The 24,075-nt window shown below is 47.1% G+C and overlaps 2 protein-coding genes across 9 annotated transcripts in view; one reads left to right on the top strand and one right to left on the bottom strand.

The window, feature by feature from the left end:
* The window catches only part of Rhobtb (Rho-related BTB domain containing), a 225,149-nt gene extending 211,730 nt beyond the window's left edge, over positions 1 to 13,419 (top strand). For all 8 annotated transcript variants that reach the window (XM_077688195.1, XM_077688196.1, XM_077688199.1 and 5 more), the window contains 3 exons: positions 856 to 1,004; positions 2,332 to 2,466; positions 6,969 to 13,419. In XM_077688195.1, the coding sequence (XP_077544321.1) occupies positions 856 to 1,004; positions 2,332 to 2,461 (279 nt within the window). In that variant the 3' untranslated portion in view covers positions 2,462 to 2,466; positions 6,969 to 13,419. The remainder of the gene's footprint in view (positions 1 to 855; positions 1,005 to 2,331; positions 2,467 to 6,968) is intronic.
* Mrpl35 (mitochondrial ribosomal protein L35) lies at positions 13,396 to 24,062 on the bottom strand. Its single transcript, XM_077688207.1, has 3 exons — positions 23,913 to 24,062; positions 23,655 to 23,850; positions 13,396 to 13,843 (listed from the first exon to the last, which is right to left on the bottom strand). Exons 1-3 carry the CDS (start codon positions 23,962 to 23,964, stop codon positions 13,396 to 13,398), a joined length of 696 nt encoding a protein of 231 aa, XP_077544333.1. The 5' UTR covers positions 23,965 to 24,062.
* Positions 24,063 to 24,075: the final 13 nt, after the last annotated feature.

The raw sequence follows: 24,075 nt of genomic DNA, 5'->3' as shown, positions 1-24,075 counted from the left end.
TCGTACTCTCAAAGGAGGGAAGGGGGAGATTTTCTTGGGCTTGTAAGAGGCGTTTATTTATTTAAGTACTAAAATAATAAATATGGGAGTAAAAAATAAATACTACAACCAGAGTTACCACGTAGGGACGGGACAGTCAGATGAAATCATTGTTTCACATCTCCCAGTTTTATTTGGTTCACTTCTTCTGTTCACTTCTTCGTTAACATCTGGGGACAAACCTTTTGCCGATCTCATAATTGCCGTCTGAATTCATGATAGCCAGCTCCAAAAAGAAAAAAAAGAAAGAGAACTTCTGAAAACACCCACGAAACAGTCTGAACAGTCAAGCCAAGTGCAAACTCGCATTGGGCAAATACCCGTTGCGGTGGCTCCGTGGCTAAGGCGTTGCGCTACTGAGCACGAGGTCACGGGTTCAATTCCCAGCCGCGGCAGCCGCTTTTCTGATGGAGGCGAAAAGCAAAATCGCCCGTGTGTACGAGATTTTGGCGCACATTAAAGATCCCCAGGTGTTCAAAATTAATCCGGAGCCCTCCACTACGGCGCGCCTCGACGCCTGTGAAGCGTCTACACGTTATCAATCAAAGCAAGCAATGATTGGGGCACCGAACTCTTCTTTTTCCCCAGGCTTGCTCCTCTGTGTTCTCCATGCAGCTGCTTTCTCGCCTGGTGCACACATGCTGCAGTGCTTTATTTTCTGCCTCGTAAAAAATGGCGCATTATTCGATGCTGTGTTTTGTAGGTGGGCATAGCCATATTGCCATCATGGCACCGATATGTGAGCAACTGGTTCATACTTCGTCGGTGGCACCGTAGCGAGCATGCATTAAAACACAACCTGTGCCTTTCATGCAGATCCACAATGCGGACCAGCTAGCAGACTGGTGCCTGTACCGGATTGCGACGACTTACAAGAAGGTTCTGCAGAACAATCTGAAACTGCTGCGCAACCTGCATCCACAAAACCAGGCCTACCTGAATCGAAACCGCTGGCCTCCAGCATGGCAAGTGCTTTTCTCCTTCACAAGGGGCTAAGGAATAATGCTGGTGGGTGGATCTTGCAAAACATCCAATGCAAACAGAGATGCTCACCAGCTGGTGGTCGCACTGAAAATTTGACACTACGTACCATATGGTGGCTAAATTTTTATGCGGGGCAAACGCTTGACGTGATTTTTCCACACCTTTTGCATGCATGGAGGGTAGAAAAGGGTGAGATATACTTCCAGCACTTAGACACCATAATGGATGCAAGACTGCTTTGAGTGCAATGTAGCTGTCATTTGTGTTGGCCAGTTTACACCCAAATGGGCCAAAAATTTCTCTATAGTGCAGGTATTGAGTATTTTGCTTGATATGCCATTGCTTTACATGACAACCACAACAACCACTGGCTCCTGCGCATCCTCGGAGCTTTCGGGGGTCGCACGATGTTTTGAAGCGGTGCACACTCTTTCTCTTTTTGACGCATTTATGGGCTGAGTGAAATTCACTTGGAGGCTTCGTTGTGCGTCTGCCTCTCGACTCTCGGCAATCTGGTGCCTTGGACACATCCATCAGTCTGCTAGCGGGCACAGCAGACGGCGTCTGACAGAGTCTGCCAGTCGGATGGCTCTGTTGCAGTCACATTTGCCCAGCAGTGAACCAGATGCTGCATTCTTTTTTTCTTGTTTGTAGTTCTTTTTCTCACTGGGCACTGTGGGAAGGCAAGCAGCAGAGGCAGGAAACAAAGCCCTGACAGTGCTCTTTCAAACAAGCTTAACTTGGCCGAGGTCGGTACGGTAGAACGGCAGTTCCGCACAATCGCATAAGTGCCACTTTAACGTCTCCTCGTGAAGAGATTTAGGCCTCGCGGTATTTAAACTCGATGTTATGTTGAAATTATTGACTTCTGGAGGAAGAAAATTCGTGAACTTCGAAATTAGTAACTGCAGATTCCAAAAATGCCTTTTTCAGCAAATCGTGTATTTAGTATTTTGTTCATCCCAAAGACCTGTATCCCCCTTAAACTTATGTTGGATACCTTGTGTTGGATACCTGAAAAAATAGTTGGCACAGCTCAGGGAGTGCCCAGATAATTATGCACACAAATTGTGCAAATACAGCCTCTTCTGGTGCACTGGAACCACCCTCGATATCCGACATAATGGCACAGTGCGATTGTTAGGTTAGACTTGCCAACCTGGGGTTGTTTGTTGCGTCCTCAGTGCGTATAAAATTGTCCATGCTCACATAGCAGTTGTGCATGCTGATTTGTTCGCATGACACATGCGTCTTTTCCATGTGAGCCACTGTTGCTATGCTTCTTTATTTTTTATTTTTTTATGTCAGGTACATCAAAGAAGACGAGTTCTACCAGCGAACCATGCGGGAGCAGACCAATAATGAGAGGCCAGCCAAAAAGATTTGCTTTGGCCCATTTTCCTTCAAAGGATCAAAGATCCCCAAGCGTCAAGCCTAGTCCCAGTAGGTACTTTCAGTGTTCCCTCCAAGTACTCACTCGAACTTGTTGAGAGAGGTTTGTAGACAGCACATCCCATTCAAAACAAAACAAAACAAAACAAAAAAACAATTGAGTACGCAATTAAGTATGATTGGGAATTTTCCAACTAGAAACAATTGAAATTTTCAGTTATGTTTTAGCACCCAATTGAAAAAAAAAACAATTTTGGCCAACTGGTTTTTGGAACCACTGAAACCAATTAGAGCCAGAGCTCCAATTGAATGTGGAAGTCATTGGCCTATTGCATGCATTTGGTCACTGTACAACTGCTTTAACGAATTACCCAAAACCATGTGGTCCCCCTTTGCAAAACCACAAAGCCACGAATTTCGGTCGATCAGCTTTATTGCACAAAGCGATTTCACATGGGCTAGCTCATGTTTCCGCCATATTCTTTGAGTCAGAGCTGTGATACCTGCAAGGTATTGCAGCAAGCAAGCAAGCAAGCTCTTTTACAGCAGGCAAGTTCTTTTACAAGTTGATCTTAGCTGTGTCGCCATCGCCACTGTACAATGGTGCCATACATGGAAGTTGTGTGACATGCAGTGCTGCTGCATTGAGGCGCTGTTATATTGCAATGCGACTCGGTGCATGCATTTGCAGTGTTACAAATGTGCAGTTTTGTGGGTTTTAGTCACGGAATAAACAAGAAATTCCCATTTTTCCTTCACAAATGAAGTTTAGTCGCAACAAAATGGCCCTGAGAAAGGTATTTGTTGAGAAGGGAACTTCCGTGCATTAACAGTAATGGGCGACTGAAGGGTAATCGGAAATCTTTTGTTGTAACGAAAAATTCGTTGAAGCCCCATTTGTTGTAGCGAGGTTTTGCTGTGCTCTACAGTCTACGCCCGTTACAACGAACCCTCTTAATCCGGGAAAAAACGTCCACTGTAGCCGAAGTATGCAGTATCCGACGGGAAGGGGGGGGTGGGGGGGGGTAGGGTACTTTGGCCGATTTTTTGCATATACATAATACATACACTTTGTTCTTTCTACACGCTTGCAGCACCTCTGCACAGTGCTCGCGTGAGGGCAAAGAATCGCGTAAACACCATTTCCAAAGCATAGCACCGGCACTTGGAAAAGGCCTAGTTTATGCGGTCAAGTGTGTAAAGACACGATACGCTGAGCAAATAAAGCAAGAATATAACTAGGCGCAATTATTAACCAGATGTAAAACATCAGTCATGGCCATCAGAATTAGCTAGGCACTTTTAAATCTCTTCACGACAAGGCAGGTTTTCCCGAAACCATTTGTCAAACAAATCGGATCGCTGCCTGGCGTTCCCCAAGGAAGCTTCCACATTTTTAGCGATTTTAGTCTGGTCATTGAAACAGCTGTTATGAAATAATCTGATGACGGACAGCTGTGAAATCGAAAGTTAGACCAGGGGTGGTATTCTCGAGTTTCGTCCCTTTAAAAAGTGTCCCTTTTGGCAAGCCCTGATTGGCTAAAAGCAAACAACCGGAAGTGACGTAACGCAAGCGTGGCAAACCTACTGCCAGCGCTCACTGCTTAACCGGAAGTACGTCACGAGGAAGGGGCGCAAAAGGGACGTTTTCAAAAGGGACAGTTACGAGAATACTGCCCCAGTTGGGCTGCGCACGTTACCGGCAACCAACCGCCTACTTGAGGCATTTCTTACCTTTTTCACCGAACAGAATGGGAACGATGCATGCATGGGAATAATAAAGACCGAACTCCACTGAACCCGAGTTTTTTATTACAAAAAAAAAACTGACGAAGGCAGACTCGCCTCCGGGTGCACCACTTTGCGTATTTGAGAGCGTTGTTTTCAATCTCACCGGAGTCGCGTTTATCGGCAGCGGCCTTGTTCTTGACGGTAGAGCAGACCGTCTGCTTAGGCAGGCCTGTACTTCTGGCGATGTCGGCTTGTTTTTCCCCATGTTCAACAGCGTTAATTACGCTTAATTAATCCGACAGTGAAATCAGCTACCCTGCCGCTCATGCCGCTGGTCGCACAAAAAAAAAAAAAAAAGTCACTGGCACTGGCTTGGCTTGGCTGCGCCAACAACCCGGCTTCCAATGTTGCCAGACATAAGTTTTCTTGCCAAACTAAACAAAAAAAAAAGCATATCAGGGGCCGGCCCCGCGGAAGTCCGCTATAAACGTTCCGTTGAAAACAATTTTCTCCTAAAATTTAGTCTGTTGTAGCTGATAGTCTGCTCTAGCCAAATCCATTATGAGCGGAGTGGACTCCATTTAAAATGCATGGGGACCAGACAAAACCAACAGAAATGGTCTGTTGTAACTGAAAGTCCGTTGTTGCCGGATCCGCTGTAACGAGCGTAGACTGTATTACAGCAATTCTGCCCGTTCCTTCCTTACTTGTTTTAACGACCACAAACATTCAGAATTCACTGTGCCTGTCTTAAGGAAAATCTGCACGCAAGCTAGCTTCATTTCACCAGTGGAGCATAAAAAAAGTTCAATGACGACGTGCATGCAAGTCTGCAGGGTGTCAATTAACTTGTTACGAGTGCACACATCCCATGTGGAACTGTGCATAAACAAAAACAAAATCAGTAATAACTGTGAAATAGGTTAGCATCAATGCCGAGAAGGCTGAGGTAACATCAGACCATTGCAAAGAAATGTGACGCCGCTGATATAGTTAGTGATGTGGCCACCGTGGGTTCACGATGTTTGTTATGCTTCTTGCCTTTGGAAGTAAATAAAAGCCCCCAAATTTTATGAACAGTTGATTATAGCTAGCATAAATGAGTTGAACTGAACGAATACAGAGACCAATGAGAGTTTGACAAATTTCCTTTAGTAATTCTTGGAAGAGCAACAAGAAAGTGACACCTTGCTGCTGCTCACACCTTGTAGGAGGAGTCAGGCCCTCTGTATTCATCTGAGCGACATGGGTATGCTGTGCTGATGATTGTAGGGTTTAACGCGCCGACGCAACGCTGGCGATGAGGCGCGCCGTAGTGGAGGGCTCTGGATTAATTTTGACCACCTGGGGATCTTTAACGTGCGCCGAAATCTCGTACACATGGGCGTTTTTGCTTTTCGCCTCCATCAGAAAAGTGGCCGCCGCGGCAGGGGAACGAACCCGCGACCTCGTGCTCAGCGGGTATGCTGTGCTGGAAGCATTGCCTGGGGCTTTGGCAGGAAAGGAATGGTGTCCTCTCGCCCAGTGGCATTACTCGTCTGGCTGCCCACATTGGCAGCAAGGGGAATCGTGATGGTGGAAGAGATCAGCAATCAATATTGTCCCATTGTGTTGGCGAGAAGCAGTTGAAGGACAGCAACATTTCATCTAACTTCTAATTGAAGTGACTACAAAAACATTTAACATTGCTTTATTCAAGTGACGACACAGTTGGTACCTAGAATTTTGTTCAGTTGGAAACAAAGCTTCCATTACAGAGGGATTTGCATTTAAAAAGACAGATTCCAATTTTCTCACTTGCTTCCCCAACTCGTATTACTTCTTAAAATTCTTTTTGGCGTACATTGGGGAGCAGACAAAATCGGAAGGTCAGTAGACCAACTACATGTCACGAGACGGAGTCTTTCAGGAACCACAAGTTGGCTTATGTGCAGCATTCAGCCTAGTACAACCTAGCAGGGCTTTTCACCTCTGCAATGGTGTGGCTGCGACTACCGCGCTTCTTTCAGATGATGAACCTGGAGCTTAGGTTTACATTTCACTAGAAATGGACCACTATAGCCCAACTAAACTCTGTCCCAATGAGAAAACAGGTGACCCGCATTCATGACATTTCTCTGATTTTTAGTGCACACGGCCAGAGTAGGGCGAGTGGTGCTTTCCTGTTGCTGTTGCAAGAGCCACAGAGAGATGGCGCCACATCCTTGTGGATCTTGCATTTGTTCTAAAGAGCATCAGCCAAGCTGTACAGGCTGGTGGGTGACGTCACCTGGTGCCTTCATTCAGTGATTGAAGGGAATGCCTCCAGGCGTTACATTCATACATTCAAAGGACAGCATATTTGTTATTCCATCAAAAGTCCTTTCATTAAAGAAACATTGTGCTGTCCTTGTGGTCTCTTTAACGTGGTGAGAGGAAACATAAATCATGATGCTCACGACCTGTGGCCGTTGTCCATTTTTTGTTCTCCGCATCCTTATCAGTGATGAGCAGCGTTATGGTCCTGCTCCTCACCCAAGCCAGAGATGTGCACACGGGCATTCAGCCTTGTTGACAAGCACTTGGACATTTGCTTAAAGCAATAAGACACTGGCTACTTCCTTACTCCACAGCATCAGTGCACAAAATGACTGGAGCATGGGAGACTGTGTTCTTTGCTAAACATGCCAGAGTGGGGGTGAATGTAGTCTGTTTTTATGCGGCTTGTGGTACTGTTGTGAACGGTGTGAAACCCAAACTTCTCCTCAGATGAATAACTTGTTTTGCATGCAAGCAGAACGGCATTTTACTGGTGAACTGAGCGTGCAACCTCCCTTTTGCAGGAAGCTCCACCAAAGCGGGATGATCCAACAGCACCAAATATTTTGTCCACCAGCGCTGGCCCCCCGACACTCGCTTCCCCCGAGGGCAGTGCTGGTTTCACTGCACCTCCACGGAGCCCTGCATGGCACCACGAGGCTCCTTCCCAAGGCTGGAACGCGGAAATGGGGCCTCGTCACAGCAGCCGAGTGCTTTTCTCTCGTCAGCTTTATTTTTTGCCTCGTCCTGCAGTTTTTGCAGCCCTTCCTCAGGTGTGCACTCGTTCGGGCATGCTGTGTGCCAGCTGATCTAATGGGAGGGGAAGGCAACGTCGTGCCACTCACAGCCACAGTCAGTTCCAGAAGGCTGGTCACTGGTGGCGAGAGGGCGGAAACTCAATGACTGCCATTACACTTGTACATACGACAGGTAGCTGGCTGGCCCCTGGCAGAGCGCCCGCCAGCCTCCCACACGTCCCGCCACGCAGTGCAGGGGCAGTGCACTCGGTCGCCCTCCGGGACTCCACTCCAAGCCTCTGTGAGCACGCACGTGGGGACACATGCGAGCGCGAAAGCAGTACAGGCTCTGCCACCTGCCCTTTGCCTGTGGCGGCAGTTGGGAACAGGCAGGGTGCTGCCGTTGCCGTGCATTTTGCTGCAGCCAACTTGCTCCCTCAGCGAGCTCAATCACAGCTCTCACTAGCATTGCCCTCAGCATCGTCAGCATAACACCAAGGGCTTTGGCACACTGCGTGCAACATCTCCAACACACAGGCCTGCAGTTGCCCAGGGCTGTATTTAAATGCGAGCAGCAAATACTCTTTCACTGCATAATGAGCCAGCACGACAGCAAAAATGACAAGTGTGCTTTATCGTAGTGCTAGTCATTTCGTGTACCCTTATTCATCTTGTGCTATTCATGCCAATGCTTTTTTGCCCAGCGTATAAATGGGAAAGTGCATGTTACACTTGCTGCTTGGAGCAAAAATTGCAAAATAATCGCGAGCTCCAAGGAAATACATTGCTAGCTCAAAAGCATGTTTAAGCAATGGACAGTTTCATGATGAGTTTCAGAAAAAATTATTTCCGATTTTGAAAAGCTATTGGAAGGGTTGGGTTAGTCACTGTTGAGTGATTTGGGCACAACTGGACGATACAAAACGCACAAGCTACACCTGTACAAGGAACAATCCCCACAATACATGAACAATTTTCTCTCTCTGCAGGCTGTAAATTTCTGCACCTCCTAGGCGGTAGTTACAAAGATGCGAGAACATTTAAGGGGGGACGTGGCTTTCAAAATCAACTTTCTTATTTCTTTGTGGATTTTGATGAAAATTGGCACAGCAACTGGAAATGCTTCCGTGATAACACCATAAAAATTTCAAACTAATATTTTGAAAACTTTTTTATGTATTAAATTTTCTTTCTGTTCCGCTTGTACCGAGCTTGAGCGGCTTATAAAACATGATAGAAAACTTGTTCGAAGTGCTTTGCATTCCCAAATGAATGGACGAGGTCGTGACAGTTTTAGAATTTTTTTTTTACAACACAATGTTTTTTAGTTTTCATTTTTTTAGAGGTTAATGTGCAATAGGCATGTTGACTGTGAACGATTATTTGAATAAAAAAATCGCAAAAAACAAATCTGGAAAACCAAGAGTGTCACGACCTGAACTGTTCATCAAGGAATGTAATGCAAGAAACGGAATCAAAATAGACCCAGCGGTCACAAAGAAATCCCTGGTACAAGCGACACAGGTGGCAAAAAAAACTGTTTTGAGAAAACGGCTTCCGAAGTTGCAACATAGGTTTCACTTATCAAAAGCCGTCATGGTTGTAGCCTTTCATATCCTTTTGAACATGGGGCTTCTGGAATGCCTTGCCTTGAAATTGGAGTGCCTTTTACAGCCTTTCTCTTTCCAGAAAACATCATTTTCAGCTCCTCTGTGAAGAGTACATACCCCATGGTGCACTTTGCAGACCAAACGAAGGGGGAGATGGGTTTCAATGGGCTTTCAATGCAAAGTAGGTTAGCTGGTTGGCTGTATCGCACTGAACAGCCTCCTTTTGCAGTGTTGTCACCATGGCAACAAGTTAAGCATTTTTTTTTCTTAAATTTGAACATTTTTGGCTTTTTTTTGTTTTATCATCTTGCCTGGCACAGCAACTTAGTACTCATACGTGCAGGTGTTCATTGCCAAAAGTTTGCATACCACAAGGATGAAAATGAGCTACTTTGAAGCTTGGTAGAGTATTCTGCATGACTCCCAACTTCAATGCAAGAGCATATTTTTTTACTACTTTTGACATTCAAGGCATCCAATATTTCTCGCAGCAAAGCCAGTATGCCCTAAGCAATGGTATCAATAATTTCACTAAAAAATCACTGTTAAATGCTGCGACAGTAACGTACATTTTTAATGCAGAGAACATATTTTTATTCCTATATTACTAACTCAAACCTGTTTGCATGAAAATTATAAGTGCACGGGAAACGTTGCGCAAGAAAGGCGATATGACTCGCGCGCATCGCAGCGCACGCTTACCGCGACATATCGAACTTTGATTATACCTGATATGGCTGGTCAGGTCGCCTTTAAGATTAAATCTAACGTCGCAGGCATTAATTACAACTACTGGCGTTCAATCGTAACCGGTTGCCCAGTCATGTGCTGCTCCAATGCGCGTCGGCTATGCCGTGCGCTCCGCAGCGTTTGACGCGTCAACCGTTTCTTTCTCAAGGCTAGCGAGCCCACAGTCAAAACACAGCAATAACTAAGCGTCTAAACATCGCGAACCCGACTAAAAGTTCACTTCACGAACCGCTATCGCAAGCGCGCACACCGCGTCACCCTCCGGGGTCTGGCGACGGTAGAGTCACGCGCACCACGAAGCGTTCGATGACCTCCTCCTTTCGAGCCACACAACTTCCCGTAATCTGGCTCGTTATCTCTGGCATTCCCACCGCGATAACGTCCGTGTTGAATACCATAGATTGAACAGAAACTCGTCCGAGCGAAGCGGCGAAAATGAACTCAAACCGCTCGCTACGCAGCACAGGCGGCCGCCATCTTGCGTTGCGCCCGTGACATCCAATCAGGAGGGTCGTCTTTCCGCGCCCCGACCGGAGGACGAATAGCACTTCAGCATCTATTTCTAGTTTCGTTTGTGCGTCGTTTCTTTTCTGCCGTTTGTGCGTTTGTGAATGAACGAAGATAGAAGAGACGAGCGGAACTGGAAAGACGATCGCTCGGCCGATCTAACCATATCAAAATGGCCGCGCCCGGTGGCACCGTTGCGGAGATAGAGCGCTCCGAAAATTGCCGTTTTTTCGCCCTTTTGCGCTGATAGTTTGTCACCGCGCCTGACAAAAGTATTTTTTTATGCCACTTTGCGACGCTTTTCAGCGTAAAAACTTTGCAGACGCATAGAATAGGAAACATAGAAGCCGAATATGTGGGTTTCAAAAAAACGATGTTTTGGTCATTTTTCCGAAGTTGAAAGCCGCGTCCCCCCTTAAACGGGCAAAAAGATTTAGCAATAGCCTCACAAATTTCACCAAGTGGCTTCGACTGTCCAGAAATTTTTTATTTTTTATTTTATTTTTTTCCCTGGCCGTACTTGATTCCAGATGGGGAGCATTTTCAGAGACGTGCACCTTTGTGGTGTGCAATCTTTGACCTGTGCCTTGCAGCACCCTACACTCTAAGGAAAAGCAGTGGAGCCAAATTTTCCTGGCAGGATCTTCTGACGGGTTGCCCTCCCACATTGAGGCATTGTGAAGGTGCTAAGAGAAAACGAAGCAGCGGGCCTACACCTGACGCTTTTGCAGGCCTCTGCCCGTTCTGACGGCATAGGGCAGCTTATGCTGATGTTGACATTCCAGGCATATTTAGCAACTCGTCACGAGCTCGTGGGGAACTCTGCCCTTAGAAGTGTTTGAAAGCAGCTTGCCTGGGACAGGAAAAATGGCCACTTGAGAAATGTCCACAGAGAGCGCCCTGAAAGTTGTTTTTCTTGCAAGCTGCAATTGCAGACAACCTTTTGAGACAGCTGTCAGCTTGACTGGTTGGTTGTGGGGTTTAGCGCTTCAACGCTTCACAGGCGATGAGGCACGCTGTAGTGGAGGGCTCCGGAATAATTTTGACCACCTGGGGATCTTTAATGTGCGCCGGACAGCTGTCAGCTGTCTGACAGCACAGAAATCCAAGCAGATTTAACATGCCGAACTGTGGACGCATCAACTGCAGCAAGCACGGCACAAGCTTGGACCCTTGGGCCATAGTGGTGTTACATGTATGTGTAGAAGGTGTATACGCCATCATGTAGGCCCTATTCTGTTGGCTGCATTTCATCTCCACAGGAAGCTCTCTGCAATTCCCCCAGAATTGATCCCATGGTGGCGATTCTGGTTAAATCTGTATGCTCGCAGGCGCATGCTTGGGCAGTTGCGCATCTGTAAAGTCTGCAGTGTGCATCAGCCAGTCCACAATAACTGTTGCCTGAAATCATTCAACCACTCTCAAATGTGATTGACACAAAGTTGTGGATGTATTTTCGTCGCCACTTGTGGTCACTTTGTACATACTGCTTGTAGGTACTGTCTGGGGCAAAAATTTACCGGCCACAGCTCTTGTCCCTACAGCCAAGCTACTGGGATGTTTAATTAAATTAACCGTAAATGGCTGAGGGTGTTACTTTTCTTGCCGACTGTGATTTCCTCCATTGGGGAGCTTTTGTGCCGGATGGTACGCGTGAACAGCCCACGAAGGGAAGCCGCCACAGGAGAGTTTTCCCGAAGTGAATCAGGCCTCGATTGCTTTTGTCGCCAGAGCCTTTGAATCCAAAGACATTGATTGGTGCTCTAGAAAGTCGAGAGAAATGTTGAAGTGACCTTAATCATTCAGAATGGTTGCAGGCTAAACATGAACAAAGGGTGTGCAGAAGAGGCAGCTTGTGGGGCATTCATTTTGGTTGTGTCCGTTCCTTGCTGCTGCTGTAGGCACTGTTGAAAAGGCAGCAAATGATCTGTTCAGTTTTGTGGCTTTACCAAGGGAACAATGTCGTTGTGTGATGTTTAACAAAAACATGTTCATGCCTTCCTGTCAGTGTGCTGTGCAGTGGTGGCTGTTTTTTGTAGTCTACTCATTGCTGCAATACACTGCATATATGTATGCTCAAAGAATCTTTTATGCCCTGTGGTTGTCGGCCTTTCAGGGCATGCATAGAGACGCACCGCGCTGGTCAACGTAGAAAGCTGGCCAACAGTCCATTACCAAAGAACAGCCAGGCCAGTCAGTGTGTCACACGTCTGCTGCCATGCTGGGTTCCGAGCTGCCCTGGAGCCAAGGCTTAGCATTCTTTTCTGCACTGCACAATCCATGTTGCACTTTGTGGCTGTGCTAGACACGGCTATGCCACCAGCTCACTGTACACAACTAACCACGGAGCTTTAATCGAGTTCAGTGGGCATTTCACGCTAACTACTGGGACTGTCAGCTTCAATTCACAGTCAAGCTTTTCAGTCGTACAATTTAGGATATTTATGGAACACTCTGCTTTGAACCACTAGCAAAATGCAGAAGTAGAGGGCACTGTACAGAGAAAGTAAATTTGAAAAACAGTTTCATTTTCCAAATTGTTTATACCGAGAACTGGTACACTGTAGCACCTTCCACAATATTTGAATATACTAGTCCCAAGAAAAAATGCAAGGATAGGTGGAAAACTGCCCTCGCAAACTAAGGACCCATCCCCAGGAAGTTTCCTTGCAGTCCTTGATGCACCAAGTAGAGTGTTCTCTCTTGGCACGCAAGCCCTTTGTTCAAATGTGTGACACTGCCATCAGAAGCAGCTAGGAATGGAGCCCTTTGACTTGGCATCGGGGCAGCCTGGAACCGGGTGTGACTTGGACAAAGAACTGCGTGTACAGCATGGGGATGGACAAGAGCAGCGCAGCCTCTGAATGGCTTCCAGGTCAGGCCTGGTGTTTGCTTCGGTATCAGTGTTCGCTTCACAAACGGTTGTTGCTGCTGCTGCAGGTAGCACGTCTGTTAGTGTGTCTCTGTTTAGCCGGTTGCCGACAGCGCTCTGCTGGAAGATGCAGTTTGAATGTTGTGGTCGTAAGCATACCAGACAGCTGTGTGTGTTGCCTAGTGTTAGAGCCTGCTGGCATAGCTGTGCAGCATGGGCCTTAGGCGAGCCGTGTGTTGCCCTCGAGCCAGTCCCTTGGTCCCCCCCCCCCCCCCCCCCCCCTTGTGCCCTCCCCCGTCGCCGGCCCTCTCCAGCGTACTGAACATGGTAAAGCTCCAGCACAGCAGCAGTCCCCACTGGGCAGTCCCTATTAGCACAGGGTTGTCTCTTGTCGCTGCCCAGAATTGGTTGGCCCACTGCTTTGCACAGCCTCCGGAAACCTTGCACAGTATGTTCCTGTCAGGGGCACATATGTCTATTTTCTGTACTCCACCATGAACAGTGTGAAATAAAAGCTGGCTTTTATATGCACATTGTATTCATTGTGCCTCGTTACTCCGCCCGCTACCCACCAAGTCTTTTTGGCATGCAGAAAGTTGCTCCGTTCGTGGTACGGCTCGTACGGGTCGTCCACGTAGTACTTGGGCTTCTTCCAGTAGTCGCCCACCATCTTGTCCAGCATTTTGCTCTGGGTTCGGTTGCAGAAGACATGGGTGCGCAGGTCCTGCAGGATGTGTTCGGGCTTCTTCCACAGCTTCTTGGCGCGGCCCGACCGCGGTCGTATCCACAGGCCACAGTTCAGGCGCATGAACCTTCGCACCACTGGCCGCGACGTTCTCCGTCCACCAGTTCGGTATGAGAACTTGGTGACGCTGCGGGCTTGCTGGTACCCCCCCAGGGGCTGCAGAGGGCCGGCAGGTGTTCTGCGAAAAAGAAGCCAACACCAGTGACCCACTTTGTTGTTTAGAGTTACTGTAACGGTGCTTAAGAGTTGACGCAGGCTGCAAATATCCGAGAACACAACTGCTGCGAGAACACGAGATTGCAAGCACACCAGAACACTTTGCGAGGGGAAGCAGTTCCAATCTGGAGGTTGCACTTGTTTTTAATTGGTGGCAAACGGTTCAAGGTTCGTGTGACCATTCCAGCTCAATTACTACCAAAACACCTTCGTGGATGGGCAGCACTTCGCAGGCCAGAAAGGCTGCCACAAGAGGGCCAAGAGAGCCTGGCCACAATGTTTAGAGCACTCCTTTCATCCCCCTCGCCCCTGGTTGCCCTGCTGATCAGGTTGCACATGCACAGGTAGCTACTAGAAAACAGTCTACTGACCGGTAACAAGCAATATGTAGGAAAGAAACATCACTCTGGGCAGGTTGCTGTTGCAAGCTTCAGTAGAAATAAATCCAGATATTCCCTATCTTGCAGTGCAATGGCACTTGTTTCATGAGCAGTTTCACGCGACCGGTCCTATATTTCTACTTTTATGAAATGCGTTGCAATCTGGGCAAAAAAGGTTGTTTGCAAAGTGGCAAATACCACCGCTGGTGTCTTCTTTTTCAGGCTTTACTATGCTGGCACATCTTAGCAGGCAGGTGTTTTGCCTTGAGCAGGCTTTAAGACCAGGAAGGCTGGGCCCGGTTTCACAGCGAAACGACCACTGCTCAGAAGGATGGTGTTTGTCTTTGCTGCAACTCGCAACATAGGACATAAATGATAGCAGCAATGCACGTGATTAGCTACAGGATGAACAACCATTTAGTGCAGCTGAAGGCTTCATGGAAGCCAGGCTCCTCTCATTTTTTTCAGCAAAAAAAAAAAAAATCCAGGTCTGGGATACCATCACTACCACGCTGTTAACTGAGCTAACCATACGGTTGGCCAATAGCAGTGGCAAGCGAACTAATATACAGCTTGAAACAAGAACAGGATTTCTAAATGAACAAGTTCAGTAACCCTCCAAGCCATTTAAATGACAACGCTCTGCTTTATTTTGAAGGACCGCATTTCATACCTCACTGTAGGCACCGAAGAGCGCCCAGAGGGCGAAGCGGAGTCTGCGACACCCAGTGCTACCTACGGCAGATATGTGCAAAACTGGGTCGGTCTACGCAAGCCAGCACATTCCTGGCTGGGGCGCGCTCCTCGTTTTTCAGCATAGGTAACGCATATCAGTCGCCTCTTTCGGGTTAAAAACAAACTACGAGATTGTACAGTAATTCTGCCACACGTTGCAGGTGAATGAAGAAGGATTTGTATGATTGAACTTGCATATGGGAGGGCAAATAAAGGTCGTGTGGGCATGACGCCCAGAAGAGAAACTCTTGTATTGCCGGCCGGCGGGCATAACTTTCTCAAGATGTGCATGTTTTACTTTAAAAATCCACAAAAGAGGAGTTTTCTTTTTTTTTTGCAAATATATCAGACGTTGTGTGATGTTTCCGCACGGGGTATTCCATTCATGTGAGTACACTTATGACTGCAGAACTACTACCTGGACCACATAGGTGTTACATATCGGTCTGTGGTCAAAATGTGATGTTCCATACATGTAACAGCATGCAATTCAGGTTTGTTTCTGTATAGCAGAAGCGCTGACGCTAATAAGTAGAATGTACAATTGAATACATTGTCTCGAGGACTGTAAATCCAATGGCTCCTTGGCCTATTGGGGAAGTGGGGGGGGGGGGGTAGGAAAGAAAAGAAAAGTGCATACACACATGCGTGTGTATGCTGTACATTCGCAAGCAATCGCATGCGGCGATCAATGCCTGCCTCGTGAGACACGCCCAGAGGGAGAGCAGTGCGTCGTGGCTGTTGTTGTTGGGGGTGGTCCATTGGTGCAGGGTGGTGATATGCGGTGGCAGGTACTGGGCACGGAGGTCCTGGCAGCCAGGGCACACCCACAGCAAGTGGGTCACTGTTGGGCACACTTCCATGGTGCACGTGGAACAGCTCACTATGGGGCCCTGTTCCTCGTCGTCGTCGTCGGTAGCCCCGGGCCTGCATCGGTGGTGGGCTCGCCATTTTGCAAGCACATCTTTTGTCAATACCGCCTGTGCCTTGTGGATGAGGACCTGAGCCCCCTGTGGCAGTCCTCAGGGTAGTGGGTGGTGGTTGGTGGGGTTGTGCCGCTAAAGGGCGCACCTTCGCTCCTGTTTGGCTGCCAGAATTTTGGCTGTTGGGTCGGGGTCGTCTGGTACGGGCATAGTCTGGGTCACCAGGGCGGAGCGGTCGTCCATTAGCTCGCTTGCCAACGCCTGTGCGGCTCCATCGCCAATGCCACTGGTGTGACCTGGTAACCAGTCCACCCTCACCTCCAGTCCATAGTGCCTGTACAGCACTGTGCTTGCCATTTTAATCCCATGAGCAAGCGTGCCAGTCCTCAAAGTGGGACCAAGGATTTTTATGGCCTCTCTACTGTCCATGTAGATGACCGCCCTCTTCCCAGTCTGCCTCAGTCCTCAACGGGTCTCCTCTAAAACCTCGTCTACTGCGCACAGGATGGCGGACAGTGCAATCTGGTCTGGGCTGGGTTGGTGCTCATACATGTGGATCTGTCTGCATATGCCATTGGGGAGATCGCAGCCAGCCTGGCTCTGTGCGTGATAGGGTCCCAGGTGGCTGCCGTGAACACAGAGTTCCAGGTTCTGTCAGTACGGGCAGCTGCTGCTCTACGCTCAGCTTCATGATACTGCTGATGGCACTTTTTGGAGAGTGGTTTTGGAAGATTGAGGACTACAATATCAGCAAAATATTAGAAGGCTCAACGTTTTATCTGCTTTTCATGTATTACTCACTGTTCGGTTCTGCAGGAGCAATGCAAGATGAATAATATCCCCTTTTCTAGCCTTACAGATAGGGGAAAATAGATAGCTTTCGGTCTGTGTAGCAGCCTCTGCCAATAAACTTTATGGGCTTCCAGGTGTATCCCAGCAAGCCAACTGTATAAAAACACGCCCCATAAAAGGAAACTCTTCACGAGAAGATTATCAAAGAACTTTAATTGGGGGAGGAGGGGTAGTAAGCAGAACGACTAATAGGCATATCGGTATAAATTACAGAATATTCATATTCGGTCATTTTTTAAGGAGCCACATGGGTCTTAAACCAAAAAAGTTTATTTTTAAAGTTAGGATGAGGAAAATTAGGGGAAGTATGCAGTTTTTTATTTTGACTGTGGATATAAAATTGATTTTGTGTAAAACGAATAAATTAAAATTTATTTAGATTTTTATATTTGATTTTTTGACAGCTTTTGTAAAGAAACTGCTGTAGGGTTGCAGCTGAACAAGGTACCAATGAACTGTGCACAAATCAAGGAGTGCAATAAGAATAAAATTATCATTCTACCTGGTCTGTAGCACAAGTTACGACTTTTAATTTTGTGCCTGGAACGTGGGAACTAGAAAAAACCGGTTTAGCCTTCCACACTCAAATTTCAAACAGTCGTGAAACAGTCGTACAAAAGCTGTTAAAAAACAAAATATAAAAATCTAAATAAATGTGAATATATTCGTTTTACACAAAAACAAATTTTATATCTACAATCAGAATGAAGAACTTCAGGATAAGCATGACAAAGCAGGGTCGCCCTGCACGGTTCACGGCATATACTGGAAGAAGAGGGGATTGGGTCAGAATTTGTTGGGATAACAAGGCGCATATAACATGGGAAGGGCGTACAGGCACAGAGCCCGTGTACATTGTGCCCCCTTTCTCCATAGCTGTTCACACTTTACATTAGAGGAATGGAAAGACGATTGGAGGAGAGTGGATTAGGCTTTGACTTGTCGTACCGAAGCAACGGAGAGTTGGTGGATCAACAATTCCGGGATTGATATAGTATTGCTGGCAGATAATGCGGAAGACCTTCAAAAACTGGCCGACATTTCTGGTGATGAGGCAACATACCTAGGCCTACATTTTAAAGGAGCCATGAAGAGAAAACACAAGTTTGGTTCATTCAAAAGATTGTCTCGTTAGAATCATACTGACACCACTTTTAACGTAAACTTCGCTCAAATAAGCTACATAATTAGGAAAAATGGGAATGGTCATGCGACCCACCAGCTCATTTCCCGCAACAGAACCTATGATGTCACATGAGCTAAGCTCTGTGATTGGCAGAGGCTGGCAGAAGCAGACGCAAATTAGGTAGAGCTTACAAACTAGACGAACGAACGATTTGCGCTTAAATTTGGGGCACATTCTTTACAAAGCAATAAGAATGATGGGACAAACAGTGGAAGTTACGAAAGCACATGTAAACATAGAAGTACTGATGCGTTCTGCTGTTCGTACTGCGCACAGCATGCTTGGTTTAGCTGCACAGCACTACGGGGCTTGGGGTTGTCTCAGACGACACTGGCCGATTGACGCAAGCAACGGTGTCTTACGTGACCCCATTTGTCGAGCAAGCACTGTTTCAGGGAACGAATATTTTCTCCCAGAACAAAAACAAGCCAGGTTTAAATGCGGGCAAAAACAAACCAAACGCTTGCCACGGTATGGTGGCGCCATCTAGGTTACGGAACGTAAAAAAACGCGGGAACAAACCAACACCGCTGTACAGGGTGGAGACAACCTTTGAACGGTCCCGTGCCGCCGCAATTGGGCCAACGGGCTCAACGCGTTATTCTTTTCGTTTCCCACGAGGCCTAGCAACGCGAAACAGACAATATGATTCAAACTTCTTCAGTAAACCGCGTTGCGGCGATAACTTTAGCGCGGTTTTGACACAATGACTTGCTTCGGCGGCGAGCGAGCAACCGAAAATGGCGGCGCCAGCGTATACGTGTCTCTACCCTGTACGGCGGATGCGTGAATGACGGTACTCTAGGCTGCAGAGCGGTCGGTTCCTGTGATGTCATTTGGGACCACGAAAACGCACGATTGAGCGGGAAAATCAAAATTTTAACCTAAATTGTTTAATTTCTCAGTGAATAAAGCACCGTTTGTTTCCGGACAAGCGCTGGGGGCACTATAAAACACAAAATCTTTCGAATAAAACCAACTTGCATTTTCTCTTCATGGCTCCTTTAAAGACGAGTCTTTCTTGGGTTACTTAAACGCAGAAATTTTGGTCTATCTGTCTGTCTGTGACTCGATTCAGTCAGCCGGCCAAAGTGAAACAGAAGCTGCACAATAAGTTTATAGTATACCCACTGCCAAATCTAAACGTCTAAGACCAGTGGCAATGTTCCTATTTGTCAACAATTTTGAACAAGAACAATACATTATGCAAATATGATGCAAAAAATAAATACATAAGTGATGTTTGCAGCGTTCCTTTATAAAAAATTCATGGATGCTTGATTTTTGCGATGCATCCACTGCAGAAAAAAAAAAAATCCCTCTGTCACCTGCTGTTGCCTGTGCCACAATAGCTTCTGGCGGCACTTTACGAAATTAAACGGCAACAGTTACAAAAGGTTCCACTAGATAGGTTCAACATTCTGCTTGGAACGCACATGGTAAAGGGCACCGTGGTTCTATAAGCGTTGATGTAGGGCGCTTCAATTCACGCACGTCACTGCCGTACGGCAGCGCTGACATCGAGGCACCCGGCCTGGTGAAGTGGAATGCGGCAAATTTCAATTGACTTGGGCAAACCTGTAGCGTGTTTACCTTGGGAGGAGCGCGATGGGAGGGGAACAGCTTGAGAGGTGAGCGGGAAGGCGAAGGGACGCATTTACTTGGCAAATGTCGACAAAAGACTATCGTATTTTGTCGACATTTGCAGCGAAAGGAGCAGATACGCGGCCAATTTTTTTCTCTCTACACTAACGGGTCTGGCATGATACCCTGTTAGAAGGAAATAGTAGTGCTATTGCTGTCAACACTTTTGCAGCAAAAGTCAAAGGAAAAAATTTAGTTCACTGAGAACACCCCTCACTAGTCCGGAGTGACCGCAATCACAACGAATGGGATAAAGTTCCCCCCTTCTACCCCTTTTCAAGCACGAAAATTTCTTCCTGCGTTTATATATTCCAAATTTTATTGCTGCACATTTTATTTGTATTTTTTTTAGCTTTTCAGTAAATTAGACAACAATTTCACAGTTTGCAAGAAAACGATGATGATTTTATGCTATCCAATCGATGACGAAACATTCCAGAACGTCGACGGTTTAAGTGTCCGTACCATATGTGGCCATATGGTACTAGATGAAGTGGAGTTGAACCGCTGGGTGATAAATTTCGCTCTTGTAACTGTGTTTGGGAGCCCTCGCGAACAAATTTAATGCGCACTTATATGTGCATTCAGCGCCTGCTAACCAGCCCGCAACAAGCTGCCGGTACATCGCAGCAGCATGTAGCCCACTCGCTTAGTGGGGGCTTTTCAACATGCAGTAACGACTTCGTATCTAAAAAAAAAAAAAAAAAAGGATGACAAGAAGAATCTGCAGAAGAATGCAAAGCCTTGAACATACATTTTCCAGTTGTGTCAATCTACGGCTCGGCAGCAAGGCATTCTATAAGCACCCTGTTTCATTTGCTTCCTTTTTCAACATTTCTGCATGACTTCATTGCAGTGTGTAGTAGATATACACGCAAATAACGTTATGACATTCATTTTTGCGAAGTTGCATTAATGGGTGCTGAAGGCGGTTGGCACGGCTGGACCGGGCCAGAGTTGTGCGGGTCTGCCACAGCTGGTGCTGCGCTCGCCCGGCAAACTCTGCTCTCCGGAGCCCATATTCTTCCTTGGTGGGACATAATGCTGCCTTCCCCGAGTAATTTTCAATGCTATCCAAGGGCCACATTTTGAATTTCCCACTTTTTTTACTGCGATCCTAGGTGGAGGAGCCAACAGCATTCAGTCAAAAGGCTGACACTGCACACACAAAAAAAAATCACAGACGATGATCTCGCAGTGATACAGCCTGCAGCTACAGCTTTTGAGTATGCACAGCTATGCAGTTATATCTTTTTTAACCCTTTGCCTACGATAGGCTAGCTGAGCCCATCCACATGGGTTGTACTGCTCCTACCGAAGACGAGCTACGCTTGTCCACGCTAAAACAAGTGCTTCTGCCACCGCAGCCAACCTACCCTGAAATGTTAGTTTATTTATCATGTTAGTCATGTTCTTTATCATGTTAGTTTTTTTAACTGGTTTTATCCATTATACACCTGATTTTTGACCATTGCTTGACAACTTGACGACAGGAGATGTTGGTGTCTCCTGTCGCTTGACGACAGAAGACACCGACAGCTCGAGCCGCTAAGGTGCTTCACCCCTAAACAACTCCAACCAACCCTTTCGCTTCCATTGACAAGCATAGCCATGAGATTTTGTACCAAAATGACCGATAAAGAGCACAGTCGTCATCGATCATTTTGGAGCCCTGGGGGCGCTATTTTGCAAGACACTGCGGCCATGCAGTGAAGCCATGTTCGAGCAATCTTTTTTACACAAAAAAGAAATAAATGAACGTTATTTTATTGAAATGATGGGGCAGTGTGAAGCCTTCTTGGAGCAATCTTTTTTACACAATTAGAGAAATAAAGGAACATTATATCACTGAAATATGGACAATTTTATTCAGAAAAAAAAAAAGGCTCCACAAATTGAGCAAAAAACATTTATTGGTAAATTTCGTACATTTTTTTTTCATTTTCACAGTACACAAACAGTTAAGTACGAAATTTCATGTGGTACATTCTAAAGTTGTCCCTTTAAACGAAGAAAAAAATCCCCAGCATGGAGAAGTGCCATATGTGCATATGCGGGTAACAGCCTGGGACAGAAGAGATAGGCAAAGTTTACAAAGACCTTGCCAGTTTTAATCAGTCTCCAGTGTAGGCGTGTCAGGTGCACAAGTCTGGAGCAGCATGTACTTTTGATGCTGGTGGTTCGAGTTGCAGCGACACCTACCAGCCATGATTTTTTTTTCCCTACTTCCTGGGCCACCAGAATTGCACACTTATCAGCAAAGACCGGTGGCTGATACTGCCACACTGGCAAACGCATCTTGTACAGCTTTGGGCTCGGCCATGCCCGTGCTGTGATGCAGGCAGCAGAGACAAGCCGAGAGAAAGTGCCACTATGCCACACCATCCACAGCTACCCCATTAGAGGCGCAGCCCACCAAACTGGAACTATGGCTATTGCCTAGCAAATCTAACGAAACAAAGACAGGTGCATCCACTGCACAGTGATGCTCAGGAGATCCTTGGGCTAGAACCCAACAACTTGTTTGTTTGTTTTTCCATAAACGTACACCGTTATGGCGGAAAATAGGGTAAAACTTCAAGCTACCCAAGGAAACAGGACAAAGTGCTGGAGTTTACGTCTTCAGGTCTGTACACGTAAAATTGTGTGGCTACAACAGCAGCTGAGGTGGAGGCGGAAGTTTCAATAAATGTTAATCCACTCCCACACTGCCAATGGTAGTGGATTAATTAGTGACAGTCCTGGGTTCAAGCCCCTCAGGAGGTCAAATTTTATTTTTCTCAGACTGCAAGGAATATCGGAAGTACAGGTCCGCGCAGAAGTAAACGGAGCACGGGAGCGGTGGCCAAACTGCATCGTTGCGCCGCGTATGGGCGCCGACGGGAACCATGGAGCGCCGGTCAAAGAGTGTGTTCGCACTGCCCCCCCCCGCCTTATCTGATATGTTTAATCGCCGCTCTGTTGGCGTGTCATGCTCGGCGAGACGGTCTTCAAAAGGCAGTGCTGGGCTATAGAGGGGCGCTGGTTGCACTGCCGCTCGCAGGCATCAGCGGCGACCGAATCTGCTGCTAATGAGCTGCACGAAGCTGTGCGCGCCCAAAAACGTGCCTTGTTGCACGCTCTAAAGGGCGGCATAAAATTGTAGGCCACTGTGGTTTGGCATAGCATGTCATTGCGATATAATCAGTTGTAAGCCGGCAACAAAATTGCCCTGGACAATATAGAAAGCACATTCACAAGCATTTTCGTTCGGAAAAAAAATCTCGCTTCCGAGATTTATTTTTTCAATTTTGGGTTTTTCCCAAGTTATTGCTGCCGGTCACTCCAGGGGGGGTATTCTCGTAACTGTCCCTTTTGAAAACGTCCCTCTGGCGCCCCTTCCTCGTGACGTACTTCCGGTTAAGCAATGAGCGTTGGCAGTAAGTTGGCCGCGCTTGCGTGACGTCGCTTCCGGTTGTTTGCTTTTAGCCAACCAGGGCTTGCCAAAAGGGACACTTTTGAAAGGGACGCAAACGGGACAAAACTCGAGAATACCGCCCCAGGTCTGTTCTGAAGAAAGGGTAATAAAAAAATGTCCAATGGGTGGAAATTCTGTATTAGAGAACACTGCAAAGAATAGGTACAATCGTTGCCTGCTTTGAAGGTTTTAAGCGATCCAGCCAACATACCTTGCCGCGCCATTTATTCCAATATATCCTAGTCAGATCCAATGTAACCTGACATAACCCCAGACAACCCCACCTAAAATAACGGTACCGTTGGTTACCGCCAGAAGCACCGTCACAGTAACCTCGTCATACCTACCCAACCCTGCCCCAAGATAACGGGCCAAAGTAACCGCAGCCAGACTAGGTGCTGATTGTGTAGACCGCATCAATCAAGCCAAGCGCAAACAATCAGCTGACACGTGGAGAGAAGCTTTCTTTCACCTATGAGCTAACATAACATACAAGGTGCACGGAGCAAGACGCTTGGGCGGCGCACGAACGCCGAGCAACCACACATGGGGCATTCCCGGTGCAGTGAAGTGAACCAGGTAAAAGAGTGCCCTACCTGGGCATAAAGAGGCTGCAGGTCAGGATCAGGGGCTTTGATCTCAGTTGATGGCTAGGTGGTGCGACCGAGAAGCCGAGACTCTTCTGGGCAGGGCGCCCAGTGACGAACGATCGGAGCAGCGGGCTCGCCCTGGCTCCATTGAATGCTGCGGCAGCACACGCCGCTCGACAGGCGCCCGCTATTGCGAGGTTACCTGCAATCAGAGTACACGACTAATTAACCGCCAATGTTACAACGGCGCCCAGAAAAACATACCCAAATACGACGATAGCATACGCATGCCTGTGAGGCACGCCATGCTTCCCATTAGAGTGAACCACAGAGTGAACTAGAAGTATTCTAGTTCACTCTACCGACTCTACTTCCCATCAAAGCGACGGCAGTACGGCCGGCCGTACGGCCGGTTTCAGGTGCGTAG

The sequence above is a fragment of the Haemaphysalis longicornis genome, unplaced genomic scaffold (assembly GCF_048455015.1).
Source record: "Haemaphysalis longicornis isolate Haplotype H1 unplaced genomic scaffold, Haemaphysalis longicornis Haplotype H1 scaffold_1, whole genome shotgun sequence".
Classification (NCBI taxonomy): Eukaryota; Metazoa; Arthropoda; class Arachnida; order Ixodida; family Ixodidae; genus Haemaphysalis; species Haemaphysalis longicornis.
Note: the sequence above shows the minus strand (reverse complement) of the source record. Positions and strands in the feature narration are given on the sequence as shown.